Here is a 22,605-nt window from a genome sequence, read left to right on the forward strand (position 1 = left end):
TGATCACACCTGAGGGGAACAACACAGGTGCAGACAATCAAGGAAACAAGACGAGGGGAAGTAAAACTGAACATCAGGCACAGAGGACAAATAATGGCCAAAATAAGACAGGAAGTGAAATGAGATGACTAAACATGAAAACACAGACATGAATTAACTAACTGAGAAAATACATAAAGAGCAATATACCAAAAATATTAGTGAGAAATAAGGAAAAGGAAAACTCAAGGCAAATAACAGCACAAACTAAGAATCACTGGAAGATGTTAAAAATAAAACCAAACTGTAAAGTCTAAAAACTCAGTGACCCAGGATCTTGACACTCTGGCTGCTTGGGAACAAAAGATTTTCAAGAAATCAGGAGTGGTTTGAGAGTTTTGCACAGCACCGTGTGTGTGCCTCATGCCGGGCTTGCTCTTTCGATAATTCAGAGTTAAAAGCTTGTTGTGTTCCTACAGCTGATGTAAGGTACTCAGCATGGGAAACATCAGTCACCTTTTGGAAATGTAATTGCACCACATCCAGTCCACACATTAAACTTGATTCCTTGACTCATGAGATTGGCATAGACAAAGCCATTTCATAACACAGGTGTAAGGAAACATTTTCAGGTGAAGTCTTCCGGTGAAGCGCCGAGAGAATCCATGGCATAAGATCACCGGGTGAAGACGTTTCACCCCCAGCCCCTTATTAAATTCTCTTTAGGTCATGAAGAAATAATTGGGAGTGATTTGAGAAGAGAACAGATGCAGAGTGTTATTAAAAACAGTGGGAAAGCTTCAGCATCAGCTCGCATGTTAATGCCAGAAGCCACAACTCAGGTGACGCTGCACGATGTGGACAGATTCCCTGTAGCTTTGAGGGAGAAAATGCTGCAGAAACAAGACTTGACATCGAGGACAATTTCTTCCTATGATCACATTCTCTATCGCGCTCGCCCATCTCTGGCAGTCAGCTCTGCTTGTGTGCATTGCCTGTGTGTGTGTGTGTGTGTGTGCTGTCAGAGCTGTTAGTATGCTGTGGTCACCCTCAGCAACATCGTTCTGACACTCCTGCTTCCACTCAGCCTCCTCCTTGTTTACTTTCCCTACGTTTGTGTGTGTGTATGTGTCTTTGCATGCATGTGTGGTCCTCCTGGTTTTTTGGCATAGCAACTGCTTCGTCACTGGATGCCTCTCTCCTCCTTCTTGCGCATATCCATCTATAGTTAAATATCTCTTTCTCCATTTCTCCTCACCCACCTCACCTCACCCACTGTGTAGAGGAGGAGAAGGTCAGGTATAATGATGCATGCCTGTGGCGTTGTACTTGGTGGGTATTCACTTCCTTCACACCGAGAGGAAGAGCAAAGAACTTTGAGTATAAGACTGACGTTTCTCCTTCTGTTTTCCTTCTTTTCCTTCCATCAAGCCTGTCTGTGGTTTCATTAAATGAACAGGATCAGGTTTAGCAAGCAGTGCCCCAACAGGGGTAAAGAGCATGCTTCTCGGGTACTATTTTTTGCAGAGTATGCATACACATTTTTTGTAGTGTATTTCGGGTTGAGCCATATAAACTGCTGTGCTCTCATTAGCAGTAATGAATTATGGTGTCACCCTGTGCAAAGGTGCGGCCCAGTTATTTGTTTTAGACGCAAATGAAGCTCAACTACACAACAGAATAAGTCAGAAAAGGCCATTTGGATGCATGTAAAACAGCTGTTCTCAGGGCTTCTCACTGATTTGTTTTGGTCTTGTTATCAGATTTGGATAAAATGAGAAAAAAATAAGATATCGTCAGACTTATCCAACTTGTCACCATCCCTCTGTCTCTTTTACACTCCGTCTCTTGCTTTTTTCCCTCCTCCTCCTCCTCCTATGCCAGAGAACAGGTAGCTCTCAGCCAGCTTGCTGTTGCCATGGTAACTCACCACTCTTCCTCCTCCCTAGTCCCCCCCCAAAAAAAAGAAGAATTACAAGCAGCAGTGACAAAAAGATGGAGGGAAAGGTGGAGAAGTGATGAGGATGACAGAGGACAGAAAATGCATACAGTGAGATACACAATGGAAGAATAATGAATGGAGGGTAGTGAGAAAGCTTCTTTTTTTTTTTGGTCGCAGCTCCCACCTCCCACTTTCCTTCCTCTCCCTCACATCTCGCTCCAGCAATTTTCATGAATGACTGAAGCACTTTAGCCTGTGAAAGATGTGAATGCAACAGAGGCTGAGAGACAAGCAGCGGGCAGACGCCATCGGTCTGTGCTTATTTTTTCTCGACAGAGTTCATCGGTAAAATTTTAATGTAATCACATATTCGAGAGTCCTCGGTGATTTGGAGGGTTTTTGAATTGCAGAAAGGCGGACATTATTGTGTCTGTGAGCAGCCCTACCAAACACCAGACGTCCACGGTTATCGATTTCTGAGCTAAATGTGATCAGACAGTGAAAAAGACGTTGCTGGTGTAATTTTGCATTTTCAGGCATTTCCATTCAGTTTCACATTTACTCACAGAATAATCTAAATTGATTTGAGGTTGAACAAAGGAAAAGTGAACATGTATGTTTAGATCTTTTAGGCTCTAGCAGCCACTGTGATTGGATAAGCAGCGGAAAATGAATGGCTTAATTGATATTAACATACTTCAAATATATATATATATATATATATATATATATATATATATATATATATATATATATATATATATATGGGATGGTTAGCAAAGTGCAGTTTTAAGGGAAAAGAGCTGGTGTATTTAGGATCGGGGCATATACTGATGGTCGGTCATTCTCCTTCAGGATTTTCTGGTTGAGAGCATATTTCACGTTTCCATCAATTACAGCAAATTATCCAGCTTCTGAAGCATCAAAGCAGCCCCCAACTATCGCACCACCACCACCATGCTTGACCGTTATATGAAGATGTTTTGAGCGTTAGTTTTATGCCACATGTAACGGGATTTCAACTTCTGTCCACAGAATATTTTCCCAAAGGTTTGGGGAATCACAGAGATGGGTTTTTTTAGCAAATGTGAGACAAGCTGTCCTGTTCTTTTTGGTCAGCAGTGGTTTTCCCATGTAACCTGTCACATTTGAGTTATTGCTGAGTCGTGAGGCAAAGGAGGCCTACAGTGCTTTTTGTGGTAGGATGGCCACTCCTGGGAATGTTCACCATTGTTCCACAGTTGTCTTAATTTGTGGATAATGACACAGAACGCTTATCTGAAGATGGACTCTTCAGTTTTTATCTAGTCAAAGTAACATTTTTTTAACCTCACAATTCAAATAATTTAGCAGTTGTTTATTTTGTAAATCTGTCAATAATCCTACAAAAATAACAGCTAATGAGGCTTGGACATAAGCGAGGAGTTTAGTGCAAATGCTGCTGTTTCCTATAAAAAGAGCAAAACAGTCCCAGACCCCGAATCAGATGGTTTCTGAATGCACTTATGAATGAAGAATGCAGAAAGTCTGAGAGCTTTAGTGGAGAGAGACAGAGAGTGAGAGACAGGCATTCCTGCTGCTGAGCTGCCGACGGTCTAATCCTCTTGGCTTACCTGGAGCCCCTCCAACTACAAGGAATCTGACAGGGGGTGGAACTTTTGGAAAAACTTCTGAAAATCCTCTCAGCTCCACGCTGTGCCCTTTGTCACAAGATGAATCCATTTAGTGAGCTGCAATTTAGATGCATCCCTTGATGGCATTCAGTGCAAACAGTAAGATAGATGATAAGCCAGGGTCAGCAGTAGCTGAATAACACAGGAAGTTATTTGTTATTTATTATAACACCGTAGAGGGTTAGATGCTGTGTAACACTTATAAACTGAGGGGGAAGGTGCTGATGTTAATAAGAGGAAATTATGAATTTCTGAAACACTTAATTTTACAGTTTTTTTCTAGTATAAACATATGGCACTGCTTCACCTTCAGTGGTTCTGTTTGAGCTTTAGAAGTCTTCATTGTGATAATTCATCTTTTGTCGGTTACTGTTTACAGAGCCGAAACTTCAATGCAAAGATGGGATTGTCATTTAAACCAACGCACCCCTACAGGTTGTTTGTTCAAGCTGTAAGATTGCTCATATTGATGTCATAAAGTTAGATATGTAGCACTGAACTGTGGTGAAGTGCTGTTTAACATTGCAAAAGGCTGTGCTATACCACAAAGCATTCTCTTCCTAAACCCTAAACCAAGTAACAACTTATGATGTTGAATTAAGACTTGGTTTAACAGACATAGTCTGTTGAGTCGATAACTGTTTGGCACTCGCTAACCGCTTTATGCTCGACTGGTTGGCGAGTGGCTGGAAGTTGCTGGCTGTTTCTGGGAAAAAACATTCATAAAGAAAGTGCTGCACCAAAAATCTCCTTGTGATTGTTTTGTCCTAGCAGATTTCTGCTGTCACCTGCATTTTGCCTGGAAGAGGCCGACTTACCTACAGACACTCGAGATTTACTCGCCGAGTTGTGCTGGAATGCAAACAAGAGGTGGAGAATATTCCTCTCCAAAGTTAAAGTTGTCCCTTATCACCACAACCACCTAGTTTCAAAGGTGCAGCTTTGATTTTAAAGCAAAGTGTCTTTTGTTTTAATGGGACAGCCAATGACTGTTGATCAGCACTTTGGAGAAGGTTGGATTTAAATCTCTGGGTTGAAGTTTTGAGCGTCTTTGTTAAAATGATTAGCTGGTCATGGGACACAGCTGAAAGCTCCAGACAAAGTTGCTCACTAAACCTCGAGTTTTAGAGCATTTTAATGCTGGTTTAGCATTCCCTGTCAAAAAAGTCACATTAGCAGTTGCTGTAATGTTTCCTCTAAGCAACTGCAGCAGCAGTTTGTTACTGTTTTCTTTATTTTTAAATAGTTTTTAAGCAGCGTCAAGATGTTTATGATCACATAATTTAAAACACTGTGTGCTGTAGACCGTTAGGGCAACTAGGCAGGAACAGTGGGCTACACATGTAAGTTTGGTTTTTTAGTTTGTGTTGTACTTTTCATGCTTTCACTACAATCTGGGACGCATGCAAACTTTTGCTGATGGTGGCAACCTGCTAGTGATAAAAGCAATTAGTAAAAGATTCATAGTGAAGCACCCAAATACCTCTTTGCAACAAGTTTCACACTTGCACTTTTCACACTTGCGACTGCAGCTGTTCACAGTATACTGACTGGTTTCTAGGTCTGTGTGGATGGGGCTTAGCAGTCAATTGTACAGTGACGGGCCAAGGAAACCTGACTTAAAACGTGTTTATAGTGTGACAGGAAAAACTGTTTTTCTCTGAGTCTCTCTATGGATAATTTCTTCCTTCATAACAACTTCACAAGTTATGATTGAAAAAAAAAAAACAATTTCAAATCCATCCATTTGACATTTGTTAGCTTAAAATTAGGGTCATAGCTTTTCTGCCAGTCCTCACCTAGTATTCCATTAGCCTGTTCGCTAGCAGTGATTGGCTGGTGTTTTTGTGCATGTTTCCCTCATGCAGGTTATACATGTAGCTTGCTAGCCAAGCTTGCTAGCATTAGCCGATAACTTAGGAATCCACCCTTCTTTACAAATATATGGTCACTTATCACTCCAGAAACCATTATGGCATTAGCTGGAATGTTAATGTTGATTTCTTAAAGGTTTTAAGTCCAAAAGATAAAGTCTGAATGATGTGTGCTGTTAAGGCAACAGTCTGGTGCGTTTTTGCCTCCATCACTCTGCTTAGATCCCAACGTTGTCCTACTTTTAAACTGAAAACACTCTTATATGTTATTTTATGTCATGAGAATTGTTAGAAACTTGTAATATACTGTAAGGTTACGTGGTATTTTGTGATTGTCATGTTTCTCTCTCTTGCCCAAAGCTATTCTAACCTCTGTGTCCTTAAGACTCACTGCATGCAGGCAGCTGAGCAGTTTAACAAGGCTTATACTGAGGAGACATTAGGATTTGTAACTGGTGGAAGGCTGATAGTTTAAACAGAGTCTGTTAGTGATGCCCACAGAAGCAACAAGAAGACTTACAGCCTGCTAATAACAGCTTGGTGAGACCGATCTTGAAAGTGGGAACTGCTCTGAATATTCAAGTAGGAAAGTTAGCTAGCCAAGACTGGAGGATGCAAAATTGTCACTATGGTGTCGGCGTTACAGAGGGACCCACACCAGCAGGAAGTGGGTGAATGCATGACAGTCAGACAGGAAGTCGTATTTAGCTCCACTCCACGGCTGAGTCACAGCTTTAGCCTCTCTGCTGGAAAGCTGGAGATGCTCCGACTCAAACACTCGTGCTTATTCATGCACAGAGGGGAACGCAGATTGAGTGGCAGTCAGTGAATGAGCTAAATAGGGAGACTGTTGCAAAAATAAACAGAGGATGAATAACTGAAGGGAATAGGCTCTTGGAAAGATGGAGAGATAAAAGGACAGGTGGAAAAACGGGCAGGTTAGTCAATGAGTAAAGCAGAAGAGCGGAAGGAGTCAGGACTTTTTCTTAAATCATGAATCCAGGTTTGCTGTTGTTAGGGGAAAAAAAGATTTAGAGTGCCCAAAGATTTAGAAGCAGGAAGTGTCAGGAAGTTTTGATGATTAGAGTTATTAGTTTGATGATTTGCCAAGCAAAAGGTTTCCAAATGTTAAGATGGTGATAAAAGCATGTTTATTTCAGACATCTAAGTAACAGCAGGAATCATTATTACACATCCAAATACAGTTGTGCCATTAAAGAGAGTTCAAGTGTCCCTTTTAAAAATTATTTTAATGGGACAGCCAATGACTGTTGATCAGCGCTTTGGAAAAGGTTGGATTTAAATTTCTGGGTTCAAGTTTTGAGCGTCTTTGTTAAAATGATTAGCTGGTCATGGGACACAGCTGAAAGCTCCAGACAAAGTTGCTCACTAAACCTCGAGTTTTAGAGCATTTTAATGCTGGTTTAGCATTCACAAAAGTCACACTAGCTCACATTAGCAGTTGCAAAAGTTAGAGATACCTGCTGTAAAGTTTCTTCTAAGCAACTGCAGCAGCAGTTTGTTACTGTTTTCTTTATTTTTAAATAGTTTTTAAGCAGCGTCAAGATGTTTATGGCCACATAATTTAATACACTGTGTGCTGTAGACCGTTAGGGCAATTAAGCAGGAACATGCTTGTAAAAAATAATTACAAAACTTTCTACCTGCTAATGGAACAAAGGAATCAGCGGTCAATTTTCCCAGGTGAACTTATCCTGGAGAAACCAGGTTTCCCTAATACTCTACCTAGTTATGGAAACCTGGTTTCTTATAAAGGAAAGTCAATAAATCAGCTCACTGGAAAAAAAAAAACATTGTCACATGGAGCATGTCTTATAGTTCAGAAGCTGCAGGATTGGTTTATGCAAGTGTCACGTATCAGGGATTTCATTGAACAATATGTAAGAAGATGTGTTTATTTATAAAAAAAAAAAGTAATTAAGAAAAAAAACTCATTCAACCGACCTCACACACATTCATACAAAAAAAAAGTTACGCTCAGGCATCTTATCTGACATTCACGGGCACTCGTGGACTGACAGACACATCGGAGGCAACTTAGGGTTCGGTATCTTGCCCAATGATGCTTCAACATGCAGGAGCAGGGGATCAAACCAGGGCTCGACCCACTCATCTTCCAGCTGAAAGAAACCGCTCTACCACAGTTGCTATATGAAATGACTTTGCTCAACCTACTGACAAATCTCATTCAGTATTGAATTTGCTGTGCATCTGCAAGCTGCTTTGCAACCACAGACAGTAAAACACATGGGCACAGCTTCTGGGTCAGAAAAATGAAGCCAGTGAGGAAGCACATTAATCCTGCATTCTATCTCCAGGCCACAAGATGGTGATAGATGTGGTTCTGATTCGACCTTGTTGGACATTTTTCTGCTGGATGCATGAGCTCAGTCACTCATTTTGGATCACACTGAATAAAATAAACAAGTCTGTTTAGTAAATCTTGGTCATAAAGTGTTTCAAAATGTAGGATTAGCTGTGATATGAAACCGCATGCTCATTGGCCAAAGATCTGTCGATCAGAGGTTATTAGCCAGTTCGCTGTTAGACCCTACCCTTGTTGTCACATCGGTGTTTTTGCAACCAAGATGATTCTGGCAGAGACGCTCATCTTGAGGCTTCACAAACCAGTAGCACTATTCATGCTGGGATTTTAATCAGCTCTGTTGTCACTGATGTCTAAAACAGAGCCATGCCATCAAGTCTTAATCATGTTAGGTTCAGTCGCATTTCCTTTGTTGTTCTGCGCCTTTGAGCTTTGCATAATTCATCTTTATCTGTTGATTTTTCTGTAAATGTTTAGTTTGGGCATCAAATATCTGCCATTAGTTTTCTGTTTGCTCTCTCAAACAGATCAAAGGTTTGTAATTCTGTGTTGTTAAGTGCCTGGAGGCATAATTCGTACAGGCTGCTGCAAGAGGGACACAGCTGGGGGAAGAAAAATGGAAGGAGGGTGAGCTGGACTCATCTGACTTCCAAATGTGAAGGAGATCTGTTTTGAGTGCTTGGTGACAGCTGTCAGTGTCAGCGGTACGGCCATGTTCCTTAAGTTTGCTTTGGCACAGGGTGGGTAATAGTGGGCTGATTTGGCTCCAGTTTGTTTATTTGCTTTCTTGACTTATTGATTTTTAGTACCGCAGTCCTCTTAAAAGAGCTTCATCAAGTGGCACAATTTCATTGTTGGACATAAATTTTAGCAGCAGGCTGAGCCCGATATGACTGTTGCTCTAAAACGAGGCTGATAGCTTAATGGGATGGGTGAGAAACGGCGCTGTATGTCATTAAGGTAACCAGCTAGGTGCCTGCTGCCACCAGTGACTCACTGGATTCATGTTCTCACACAAAACACATTAGGGAGACGGGAAGTGCGCTAGAACAGAGCAGCAGGTTTCTCCGTCGTGTCTGCCTTGAGCCCGTCTGGATTAAAATGTAATGCATGTACAGGAGTCATTATGGTGATGATGAAACTGAAAGCTGCAAAGTCTTCTCCACTTGTTCAGCTGAGATGAACTCATCGAGTGTTGCTTATGCCACTTCTCAAACACTTGCTGAGTCAGAGGCAACTTTAAACAGTGGACACTTGAAGTATCAGCAATTGTGCGACAGGAAATAAAGAAGAGTGGAAACAACTACCAACTTCAGGCAACTCTGTGACATTAATTGTATCCTATTTTAGAGTAAACGTTAATATTAAAAGGGCAAATCAACAGAGTTCTTAATGCATCTTTAATTAGACACTATTTATGTAAACAGTCTTGATTTGAAATCTCTTTATAGTGAAAAATATTCAGGCGGTATCAACCAAAAAGCATTGTTGGGAGAATTGGACTTCCACTTGACTTTGTTTTACTCGCAAATTTGCCTAAACTGCTACCTGAGTTTTGAATTCTTTTCTTAGTCTTATCACCTGAAGTGTTGTCAATGCCTCTAGCAATTGTATGAGAGTTTTGTAAGCTGAGAGAATTAGACAGATAATATAGAAATTTAGAAAAAGAAATGTAGAAATACATCTTTCTAGTACTGGGTGTACTCCCTTTTTTCTTTAGAGCTGCCTTAATTCATTGTGGCAAAGATTCAACAAGGTGCTGGAAGCATTGCTCACAGATTTGGGTCCACGTTCACATGACGGCATCACGCAGCTGCTGCAGATTTGTCGACCGCACATGATTTGAGCTTTGAGATGCAGTGTGTTATCCTGCTGCAGCCATCAGAAGATGCCCAAAACCTACCATCCAAATGTTGCAGCAGAGATCATGACTCATCAAACCAGGCAGCATTTTTCCAGTCTTCTACTGTCCAGTTTTGGGGAGCCTGTGTGTCCTCTTCTTACCTGTCACCCAGTCTGGTCTTCTCCTGCTGTAGCCCATCTCCTTCGAACTTTGATGTGTTACAAATTCAGAGATGCTCTTCTCCGTATCTTGGCTGTAACGATCGGTTATTTGAGTTCCTGTCTGTTCAAAGCAGTCTTTTCTCCTCTGACCTCTGGGTATCAACAAAGCATTTTCCCCCAGAGGACTGCTGCTCAGTGGATATTTGCTTATTTGCACACCATCCTCTGTAAACCCTAGAGATGGTCATTGGAAAAATCTCCGCAGATCAAGATTTCTGAAATAGATCAACCCATCTGGCACCAACAACATGGAAAATCACTTAAATCATCTTTCTTCCCCTTCCTAATGCTCACTTTGAACTTCAGCAGGTCATCTTCACCAGGGAAGTGGCCACTAGAGAAATGGCAGTTCCCACATTTTCTTCCTTTTTCACCTCCAAAAGTTGCCTCCTGATGCAAATACAGAGTTATGGTTGACACTGTGTCTCACTAAAGTGACCTGAGTGAATGTTTAATAGAAGCAGTAAATCATGTTTGTGTTAACGAGAGTTGTGAGAGGAAAGCACTGCAGCCTTTTAAGAGAGACTTGAAATCATATCAAATGATCTGCCTTCACATCGCTGTCTCTCAAGAGCCATAATCTAATACTTTATTGCCATGTCAACAACATGATTGGATTTATTGTTTTATTTAATTTAATGCGTGTCAGGTAAAATTAGTCTTCCCACCCTCCTGCTGACCTTCTTGCTGCTGTCTTCCTCTTGCAGGTGAAGGGAGAGGATTGAAATTCCACGGTGTTGATCTTCTCCAGCACTCTCCGTCCCCTTCCCCCTCTCCCGGGGACCCTTTCCCCCACCAGCCCCACTCCCTGGAGCCTGTTACTGACACACCGCACCAGAATCTCCCACTGAGGAAGACACACTCTGACCTCGACACAACCTTACCTGCAGGTGTGTGTGTGAGACCATAATAGGGAGCTCTTTACCCTCCCTCCATGGTGCAGATCTTATTACTCCTCACATAAAGTGTGCCGCAACCTTCAAAGACAAGAGAAAGAGAGAGAGAAAAAAGAATCTGGGAATGTCAGAATGAAATTCCTATACTCATGAACTTCTCGTATTTCAGATAAAACTCTAGTATTGCTGTTAGTAGCACTGAACAGTTCTTGGCTGTGGAAAGACTATCATTTTTTTTTCCCGCCCACTTTAAATACAGTGGGGCAAAAAAGTATTTAGTCAGCCACCGATTGTGCAAGTTCCCCCACTTAAAATGATGACAGAGGTCAGTAATTTGCACCAGAGGTACACTTCAACTGTGAGAGACAGAATGTGAAAAAAAAATCCATGAATCCACATGGTAGGATTTGTAAAGAATTTATTCATAAATCAGGGTGGAAAATAAGTATTTGGTCACCTCAAACAAGGAAAATCTCTGGCTCTCACAGACCTGTAACGTCTTCTGTAAGAAGCTTTTCTGTCCCCCACTCGTTACCTGTATGAATGGCACCTGTTTGAACTCATCATCTGTATAAAAGACACCTGTCCACAGCCTCAAACAGTCAGACTCCAAACTCCACCATGGCCAAGACCAAAGAGCTTTCGAAGGACACCAGGAAAAGTATTGTAGACCTGCACCAGACTGGGAAGAGTGAATCTACAATAGGCAAGCAGCTTGGTGTGAATAAATCAACTGTGGGAGCAATCATCAGAAAATGGAAGACATACAAGACCACTGATAATCTCCCACGATCTGGGGCTCCACGCAAGATCTCATCCCGTGGGGTCAAAATGATCATGAGAACGGTGAGCAAAGATCCCAGAACCACACGGGGGGACCTGGTGAATGACCTGCAGAGAGCTGGGACCAAAGTAACAAAGGTCACCATCAGTAACACACTACAACGGCAGGGAATCAAATCCCGCAGTGCCAGACGTGTTCCGCTGCTGAAGCCAGTGCATGTCCAGGCCCGTCTGAAGTTTGCCAGAGAGCACATGGATGATACAGCAGAGGATTGGGAGAATGTCATGTGGTCAGATGAAACCAAAGTAGAACTTTTTGGTATAAACTCAAACTGTTTGGAGGAAGAAGAATACTGAGTTGCATCCCAAGAACACCATACCTACTGTGAAGCATGGGGGTGGAAACATCATGCTATGGGGCTGTTTTTCTGCCAAGGGGACAGGACGACTGATCCGTGTTAAGGACAGAATGAATGGGGCCATGTATCGTGAGATTTTGAGCCAAAACCTCCTTCCATCAGTGAGAACTTTGAAGATGAAACGAGGCTGGGTCTTCCAACATGACAATGATCCAAAACACACCGCCCGGGCAACAAAGGAGTGGCTCCGTAAGAAGCATTTGAAAGTCCTGGAGTGGCCTAGCCAGTCTCCAGACCTCAACCCCATAGAAAATCTGTGGCGGGAGTTGAGAGTCCGTGTTGCTCGGCGACAGCCCCAAAACATCACTGCTCTCGAGAAGATCTGCATGGAGGAATGGGCCAAAATACCAGCTACTGTGTGTGCAAACCTGGTAAAGACCTATAGTAAACGTTTGACCTCTGTTATTGCCAACAAAGGTTATGTTACAAAGTATTGAGTTGTATTTTTGTTATTGACCAAATACTTATTTTCCACCCTGATTTACGAATAAATTCTTTACAAATCCTACCATGTGGATTCATGGATTTTTTTTTCACATTCTGTCTCTCACAGCTGAAGTGTACCTCTGGTGCAAATTACTGACCTCTGTCATCATTTTAGGTGGGGGAACTTGCACAATCGGTGGCTGACTAAATACTTTTTTGCCCCACTGTACTCTTTAAATAAAAGAAATGTATGCAATAGCAGGACATTTTCTTTTGTTTGAATTATGTTTTTTGTTCAACAAACATGACAAATGTGTGTTTATTTTGTCATTGATTATGGATTTACATACAGTTTTAAAAGAAAAATGTTCTCCTTTCTTGTTAAGGCATAGTCACGCAGGCCTAGAGACAGGCTGGTCCTTGACAAACTCAGCAAAAGCAAAAACCTGGACTGCTCGACTGGTTAGTGAGTGGTTGCTGGGTTTTTTGAGGTGAAACTGGCTGTAAAAACCTCCTTGTGATTGCTTCGGTTGCTAGCAGTTGCTACTGTTGCCCATAGTTTACATGGAAGACACAAACTTGTTTGCAGATATTAATCCTTTAAAACTGGTCAGAGTGGGCGTAACTATTTTTAAATCCCTGTAGAACCGAAACCCTGTAAACTGGCACAATAATTTGTTTTGCATATGAAACCAGAGGAGTTGTACTTACATCTTATGCCATCAGCTTGCCCTAGAACACGTTTTCCTTCCACATATAGCTTTGCAAAAATTGCATAAAAAGCACTTGCAGCAACAAAAACATAATATTCCAGAAACAGGCTTTGCCGATCCAATCAGCTGTTCAAAACACTTCCTACGTTGGAATAGACGTCAGCGGGAACTATCGCATGCTCCCCATTACTTGCCCAAAACCGGAAGTGATGTCATTTTTGCGGAAAATGTAGTTTTTTACCTTCGGGGCCTTATAAGCCTATACTGGTATTTTTAAGAGTCATGTTGACTTTATGCTTTTCTGAATAGTTTCTGGGATGCTTAAAACTCATATTGCACTGCTGGAAATAGTTTATTTTGATGCACATGCTGTTTTCTTTGCAAATTTGCATTATAATATTTATTTTCGTTTTTCCTGTAGTATATAAAAATTGGTGTATCTCAAAAATAAAATTATGAAGACACTCAAAATAAATTTCCTGTTGTTGGAAACTTTTTTGTGCAACTTTTTTGTATTTGCAGTTTTGAGGGATAAACCTCTTAAATTTCTCTAACTAGAAATGTAAAAAAAACAAAAATGATTTTCAATTTTTTTGTAGTTTATTGCACTTTTTTGCAATTTATGTAGTTACTATGGACTTAATGCATACATATTATTAAAATTTGGGCTATAACAGTTGTATTGATGTATAGCAACTTGAAACGCTCCCAAAAATGGCACTACAGCATGTAAAAATATAAAGATAAGCTCTGGCAGACTTGGTTCTATGGTAGGTCTTAAAGGGTTAATGATTTGCTCCCTGAGCTGTAGTGAAAGTTGAAAATTGTGATGTAAACGGTGAATGGAGAAGGTTCTTCTATGAAGCTGGACAGTCTTCATTTCAGTTTCACTTCAACTTGCAGAACTAAGTGAAACCGCCTCCACCAGCTAGCAACCAAAGCAATCAGAAAGAGTTTTTTTGCAAGTCAGTTGGCAGAATACACATTTTTCCGTAGTAACGGGTGGTTGCCATGGGGTGACTAACCAGTCTTTTAGCCTGTGTGAGTGGGGCCTTTTTCACTTATTCCCACAATGTCACCAAGATTGTGACATCCAAAATGGAAGTTAACATGTTAACAAGTTAACATCACATTGTTAGTTGTCACACATCTGCAAAACTGCAATACCTCTTTGCGACCAGTTTCCCCTAGTGACAGCTAGCACTCCCCAGCAACCGCTTGCCAACCAGTCGGAGAAAGACCCTTTTTCAAATGATTACCATGGGATTTTGATGGTTGTTACTAGCCTACAGCACCAACACAGAGTAACGCTAGCTACCACATTAAAAACAATCTACCATAAACACAATATTTAAACTCAAAAGAGAGCTAAGAGTTATTTAGCATTAGCTTGCTTGTTTGATTGTTAACACTAATAGCAAAAGTAGGCTATTAGTTAAGCTTGTTTGCCAAATACTTCACCAGCTAATTTTATTGGGCTATCTGGTATAATGTTGCAGATTTTAGGCTATAATAAATAATGTACTGTAAATCCCGGACTACAGAGCGCACCTGATTAAAAGCCGCATGCTCTAATTTTAGAAAGAAAATCAATTTTGTACTTGTACAGGCCGCACCGGATTTTAAGCCATATGCGTTTCACTTGTAATATGAGATATTTACACAGAAATATAACACGTGAGGATTTTTAATGTTTAATTTATTCCGTAGGGTAACATAACCATGGTAACATAAACGTTATGGTAACATACAAAAATACATACTGCAAATGCTTTTTTTTCCTCGAACAGCACCTGTAACACAGCTACCTTTAAGTATACGTACGTATCGGTAACACACAAATTACGTTGCTTATGGTTTTTTTACGGAACGGTGCACAAACAACATTACAACGTTTCTTAACAACACGTAAAAATATATACCGTATATTTACTACTTATCTATTTTATTGGTCTACTGTTACCAGGCAAATTGTTTTTGGCCGCATAAAAAAATATATGCATTAGCCACACGTCATTATAGGCCGCAGTGTTCACAGTGTGGGGAAAAAAGGGCGGCTTATGACCCGAAAACTACGGTAATGCCCCAAAGCAAAGGTGTATGACTAATAACTGCTTTCTGCAGTACGGCCAATATACAAAGGTAGTCAGCTATCTATCCACCAAAGGTTTAATTAAGCAAAGAAAATTACACAAACTAATGCTGAATTAATAATTTATTTCCCCTGGATTTGCACTAATCAATGTTTCCTAGTGAAGAACAGCTATGCCTTTAGCCATTATCTTTTCATTCCTTGCTGGTTTATTTACTTCAATGAGGACATTTAAACACAGGGCATCAAGGGTTCATTTAATCAGCTTCATCTGAATAAGCCCATAATTTTGGTGAGAAGAAGACAAAAGCAGAAGAAGCCACATCTGACATTTAAAAATGTGTTTCAGTTGTTCTTGAATTAAGAACTAATCCTTTGTTGCAGGACGAATATGCATTGTTGAGAATGTACTATTAGGCCTATGTAACAAATTAAGGGGAAAAAAACTGACCCCTCAATCCTTACAGTGGGTGAATGTGGTAGGTTTGTTGCTGTGAAGGGGCATTTGGTTGGCATGATATGGTAACCTGTCACACCAGATAACTTGTTACAGAACCATCTGTGAAGCCATACTTGCAAAATGGCACGCGTTCGAAAGAACCATCTGTCTATTAACTTCAGCCAGTCAGTTGAAAAATCAAACTCTTGCCAAATCCAGTCAAGTGAAGATGAAAAACATCTTTGCACATCAGACAGTGAAGAAATGCTCTCAACTTTTCAGTTCTATAAGTTATGATTTAGCATTTCATCTCGAGGAACAGCTAAAACATGTCCATAGATGCTTATTTGTTCTGTGGTTATACCACAGCACATAGCTTAAAGCATGGAATATTGGATTCTGACCAAGTTCTGGTGTGATTCTATCTCACTTGCAAAAAAGAATGTTTTTGATCCGCTTTCCCTCCTTAGAAGGAAAGGTCAGAGAAGTTTATATATGTTTTTCTTGTTAATATGTTGCCTTGTATGTATCTTTTAAGCATGGAGGTTTGTTAGGCAGGAAAGTATGTCTGTGAAGGTGCTTGGTCATCTAGGTCATTGTAGTGTAAGGAGCATGAAAAAGAAAAGAGTCTGAAAGAAAGAAGTTCTAAGAAAGAACTTCTTTCAAAGAAAGTCTGAAACTTCTTTCGTTAAAAGAAGAAAACTGGTGGAGAATCCCAGATTTTAAGCCCTATGGGAGTGTCTCCAAGAGGGTCATGGACTCCCTATTGATCCTCTACCTAATCACACGAGCCTGTGTAAAAACAGGTGTGGGTCACAATCAGCCAAGGTTTAGGGTAAACCCATTGCAAAACCTAGCCCCACTCTATCACGTGATATCCTGAGGTCAAATGGCCCAAGTGTCTGGGAGCGGATCTCAAAACTGGATTATAGATGGCAGACAGTTGGTGTTGTAAGTCATCCCTTCTGTTCAAAGATGGTGGCTATTCTCGTCAGGCAGTAAACAAATGATACACACTGTGTAGGGACTAATGCCAGAGGCTACAGATGTCAAGGCAGGTTGTGCCTTTTCTGGTCAGAATAGTTTTCTGAATGGGTAGAGCTAGAGATAGATATGTGATGTTTAGAAGTTTTTATTATAACCTTTTATTTTAGAGTGTCCACAGTCAGTGGAATTTGGTGTGATTAGTTTTGGAGTATTGATTCTTTCCCTCTCTTCTCTACAGACAACCGTTTGGGGCTGCCTGCCCCAGATCACCTTCACCCAGAAACTATGGACCATTCTGGGCTGCTCTGCTCAAATACACCCACCGCTTCCTGGAACGGACCCAAGGGTTCCACCTTTTCTCCTGGAGCGTGGAACGAGCCTTACAATTACAGTAAGAGCAAAGGACCAGCGGTACCACCCAAACAGCACAGTATCATCGGAGGAGGGACCCAGGAGGGGGTGATGCTGGTGAGCTCAGGACATTCAAGCTCATTCAAGACTGTGACAGACCCTTCTCGGAGACCATTGAATAACATGGACATAGGGAAGCGGAGTGAGACAGAGGGGGCTGCAGTTGATGGAGGAAGAGGGGGAGGAGGGGAAGCAGTGAGAGGACGGGAGAGGTCGGCACGTTCCATAGCAGCACAGAATGCTTTCAAGTTTCGAGAGCGTTCCCTTTCCACACCCACAGATTCTGGATCTTTTTGTTTCACAGAGGGTGTTATAGGCCATCCGGATGGTAATATAACATCTACAGGAAATGGGAATACTATGGACCACCAACAAGAGCATCACAACTTCCTCGGCTTAGGTGAGAATTACGCCCTTCTCTACCCTAGAGGGAGCTCAGAAGACAGCGCAAGTACAACTGACACAATCTCCATCACAGCTTCAGACTACAGCACAGAAGGTCGTTTGCGCCTACGTTCCCGCTCCATCTCCCTTAAAAAATCCAAACGAAAGCCACCACCCCCTGTGAGGAGTGTCTCTCTTATGAAAAACCTTGGACAAGCTGAGGGCAGAATACACCATCAAGGTGGTCTTTACAGAGATGGCCGACCAAAGAGCCTGCACATTCCCAGGGATCACTTCCCTGACTTTCAGCCAGATTTCCTTCTGCCCAACTCGTCTAAAACCAGTATTGGTGAGCGAGAGCCAGGCCAAGGAGGGAATGACAGACCTCCAAGTCTAGAGGTCCAGGCACCAGAGAGGGAGGGGGAGACAGAAATTACTTTTCCCACGCACTGGCAGCTAGGGGAGTGGAAGAGCAATGATCCATACAGGTAGGAAACTACACATGGATGTTTAGTACTTGTGCTACAAAGTTATTATTATTGTGTCATCTTTATTATGTCTTCTCACATCATTTCATAGGTATCCTGGATGTTTTGTTGTCAAACGTGTTTGGCAAACTTTGATTTAGCAAAAAAACTTCACATCTCTTCTTTGCTCTTCCTCAGGTCTCTGTCAGGCTCCAGCACAGCAACAGGTACTACAGTGATCGAATGTATGAAAGTCAGAGGTAGCTCAGAGTCCCTTCTTGACTCTCCCTCCACCTCGAGAGCCACATCACCCTCACAGCTTTCCATGGAGACTGACATCAAGGCATCATCCCCCTTCAAACCTCCAGGACTTATGTCCCCATCAAGTGGCTATTCCAGCCAGTCAGAGACTCCCACCCCAACTGTTCCACTCAGTCATCTGGCAGGTCAGGGGACTGTGGGTACAACAGGTACAATAGGTTGTAAGATGCGCCCCAAAATCCCAGAGAGGAAATCATCTCTACCATCACCCAAGGATCCAGCTGCTAGGTCTAGACTGTCCTTTGAAATGCCTGGGAATGCACATCTGGAGCTTTCGTCCATCAAGCCAAAACAAAAGGCCAGCCGGCGGCATTCTGACACTTCGACAGCAGCAAAGCCAGGAAAGATCAGCCCGAGTTCCTCACAGGCACTGCCTATGGTTACCCAGAATGAGCTAAAGACTGTTCGGCTTCGTTCAGTTTCTCGTGGAGACCTAGAAGACTGCCCTGATGGAGCCTCTGACACCATCGAAGAGGAACAGCATGGCCGCAATATAGGCGAGGATCCCAGCCCACCACCCACTCTACCAAAACCTAAACCACCTGTTGCAGTCAAGCCTCCCTTACCTAAACGGCCCATGAACCTTCTTCTCAAGTCTCCTTCTCCTTCCTCCACTTCCCCTCTGGCGCTTGACTCGCCTCCTGCCTCACCTGTAGACCGACCTGTGCCTCTAGGCAACATCTACAAAGTCATGAAAAAGCCAAAACCCAAAAAACCTCCACCACAAGCTCCAACAAATCCCACTATTCTGTCAGATTCAAACTCTATGGCTGCTCCACAAACTGCCTATGATCAATCGTTCCTCCCCCTATCCCAGTCCCTGTTTGATCTCCCTCCTCTCCCAGACCCTCAGCCTCTCCTGGAAGACCCAGTTTTGGAGCCTGAATTTGATGTTGACCAAGAGATTCGTCTTGGCCCCGAAGATGGAGGCTCACTTCCTTCACCTTGCAGCAATCAGGAGGCCCCAGAACTTCAGGACAAGAGCAAGACGCTACCCTCAAGGATGACAGTCTCCTGTCTGGCAGAGCTGTCAGACAAAAAGAAACCCAAGGTAACCAAATTAAATATATTGTTCTTTTACACAAGTCATGGTTAAACATCGAGTATCTTCTAAAGGCAAACAATTTAAAAAAAACATATTCACAGTTCACAGCTCTCCTTATTTCTCATTCTTTGAAACCTTCTCAATCCTTTCCAGGTTCCACCTCCAGTCCCCAAGAAGCCAAATGTTCTGCTTCTTCCCACCTCAGTCCACTCCTCCACTAATGGCAGCACAGACCGTCAGACGCCACAGACTGACAGCCCCGTGGGCCTTCGGTCTCCGGTAGGAACATTCCCACCAGATGATATTCTCAATGCTCCCAGTGTTCCCGACATGCCTGAGCAAGATGAGAACCACTTGGGAATAGATGAAGAAAGTTCCAAAGAGTCATCACTACAATCCTCTCTTCAAGATTCCTCTCTCACAGAGCTGGAAGGGAAGATGGCTGGTACTGGGATTGGGACAGGTATGCCTTGATGGGTCCACTTTATTAAGCTTTAAAAGTTGGTTTTCACCGAATGGTGGTCTCAGAAGACTCATAAGACCAGATAAAAGGGCTTTTATGCATCAATTTATTTTTTTAAAGATGAGACACTACACACTACATGTAAGGCAAGGCAAGGCAAGTTTATTTGTGTAGCACAATTCAACAACAAGGTGATTCAAAGTGCTTTACAGAGACATTAGAAACAAAAAACACTTTTGGCCTATTTTACTTCAATGACATTTCTTCTGTCAGACTACTGGAAAGAAACCACCGAAACTGTGTTTTTCTACTTAACATTTATACAAAGCTATTCGTGTTTAATCCAAGACTTACATCATTTGCACATTTTAATCCAATAGTCTAAAAACTTTTAAAACAAAAGCACCGTTTTTAAAATATTGTCTCTTTTTCAATAACTGACTGAGGAAGTGTCATTGTGATATAGGTTACATTTTAATAATTGTTTTAATATTGTAAAATTTTACATTACACACACATACTTACTTACATCAAAAAGTTCTAGTTTGATTCCCTTCTATAGTTTGACAGAGGGATTTGTTTATATACCATCCAGAGCCTGATTTGTAGAAAAATGGAAAAAGAAAATATCTTTGTGTAAAAAATTTACTTGGACAGTTTGATGGAAACATGTCAAAGTTAAGTAGTTATTTTCCCTTGGTTGTCCACACGCCTCCTGCAGTCCCTCTATTCTCCACCAGTGGTCCCTGTCCTACAGAATCACCGCTTCAGGGTAGGGGTAGTTGTACATTCATTCAATGATGAAATACAAAAATATACCATAAATCTTGTACTGGAGTTTTCTGGCCTTCTAATCGTTTCTAATTAAAAACATCCCAACACAAATGTTGCATTTTCTAACATATATTAGCTAATAGTTTGCTTTTAGTCTTGTTTCACTGCAGACATTGTTTCTTGTGATTTTTTTATGTTTCTGTGTTGGTGATAATCGTCTAGCAGAGCTTCTACATTTGATTAGGACTCATACCTGCTAATTTTGATACATACCCTCCTGATTCTGCTGTGTTTTGATACAGGCCCATTGCTCTAAAATGAGCCCAAATAAAAACACAGAATGGTTCACACTGTTTTTAACAGTGAAGATGACATTTATCATCATTATTTCATTATCACCTAATTTTCTCTGTAGCCAAATCAGATTTACATATGCGTTTGCACAAAGCCAGCTGATATACACCTATCAGCTGCTTTATTAGGTATACCTACATGTAGTAGTGCCCTTTGCCTTCAGCGCTGCCTAATTTAACAAGGTGCTGAAAACATTCCTCAGAGATTTTGGTCCTTGTTGATATTATAGCATCACAGATTTGCTGCAGATTTGTAAGCTACACATGCATGATGTGAATCTCCCATTACACCATGTCCCAAAGGTGATCTGTAGCTTACAGTGGAAACCAATTTGAGTATAGTGAACTCATTTTCATGTTCAATAAACCAGTTTGCGATGATTTGCACTTTGTGATGTTGTGTGTTATCCTGCCTGAAGAAGCCTTTTAGAAAATGGATACACTGTGGTCATAAGAAACAAGCAGTACTCAGGCAGGCTGTGGCATTTAAACAATATTTAGTTAGTGACTATCCTGTACATCATTAAACCACCAACATCCAGAAACATTAATTCAAGGAAGGACTCATGCATTTATGTTCCATCCATCCTTCCATTGCCTATCCTTATCAGGGTTGCAGGGGGGCTGGAGCCAGGGTACATCCTGAACAGATCATACAGTGGTGCAGTGGTTAGCACTGTTCCCTCACAGCAAGAAGGTCCTGTTGTTTATCCCAGATTCTGCCCTTGCCACCGGAATTTTGCATGAGAAATGGAAACTCATTAGACTAGACAACATTTTTCCCATGTTCAATTTTGGACCTTGATCAGTCCTTGCAAATTGTAGCTTGACATCAACAAGACATTTTCATCCATGAAACTGCTGTTCACTGGGTATTTTCTCTTTTTTGGTCTATTCTCTGTAAACTGTAGAGATGGTTATGTGATTAAATCCCAGCAGATTAGCAGTTTTTGAAATACTCAGACCAGCCCACCTTGTGCCAACAACTAGGCCATGCTCAGAGTCGCTTAAATCACATTTCTTCACCATTGTGATGCTGAGTTTGATCTTCAGCAGGTTGTCTTGAACATTTCTGCCTGAACTCAATGAGTTGGTGATTGGCTGATTAGCTGTTTGGTCATTAAAATTTATAACATCTAAGGTGCATGAGAAAGTGGCTGGTTAGCATTTCTACTTTATATGTTTTACCATGATTTGTGTGCCTTGCTTAGATGAACCAGCAGCCAGTGAAAAGACTGTACTGCACATCGAAGAGGAAACAGATGACGACTTGTTGGCCAGCACACCTACAACACACACCACCGAAGACCTCTTCACTATTATACACAGGTTTGAGCACGCACACAGACACAACCAAGGCATATTTTAAACACCAAGATCGGTACAAACTCTGATATTAGAGCACATAGTTTCCTCAGATGGCAGTTAAAGGTTAAGAAGTGCTTCACAGTTTAGTCTGTTTTGACAGGACAGCACAAATGCTTTGAGCCATCACCAAACCTGCCTGGCAGCTTTTTATAACCTGGAGCATGTGACAAAATACGCATTGTCTTGTTGAAAAGGTGTGAGACAGATGGAGTATAAGGTTCCCTAGCAACAGTTACATGTAAAGTGGGTTTGCTGCACGACCGCTGGCTCTCATTTCGTCCTTTTTTTTCCTTCCAGCGTCCCTCTCTCTCCCACACATGCACGTACGTGGATATGAGTACACACAGAAACTGACAAGAAATCTAGTCACTAAGCAACAAGTGTT

The 22,605-nt window shown here is 41.6% G+C and overlaps 1 protein-coding gene across 2 annotated transcripts in view; it reads left to right on the forward strand.

Moving 5' to 3' along the window:
* nhsl2 (NHS-like 2) overlaps positions 1–22,605 on the forward strand; it is a 192,256-nt gene that overhangs the window by 167,270 nt on the left and 2,381 nt on the right. For both annotated transcript variants that reach the window (XM_085395547.1, XM_085395555.1), the window contains exons 5-9: positions 10,587–10,769; positions 16,873–17,917; positions 18,095–19,268; positions 19,416–19,725; positions 22,064–22,181. In XM_085395547.1, coding sequence (XP_085251673.1) covers positions 10,587–10,769; positions 16,873–17,917; positions 18,095–19,268; positions 19,416–19,725; positions 22,064–22,181 — 2,830 coding nt within the window. The remainder of the gene's footprint in view (positions 1–10,586; positions 10,770–16,872; positions 17,918–18,094; positions 19,269–19,415; positions 19,726–22,063; positions 22,182–22,605) is intronic.

The sequence above is a fragment of the Rhamphochromis longiceps genome, linkage group LG3, assembly GCF_057381845.1.
Source record: "Rhamphochromis longiceps isolate RC_006_pf linkage group LG3, R_longiceps_female_GT1.1, whole genome shotgun sequence".
Classification (NCBI taxonomy): Eukaryota; Metazoa; Chordata; class Actinopteri; order Cichliformes; family Cichlidae; genus Rhamphochromis; species Rhamphochromis longiceps.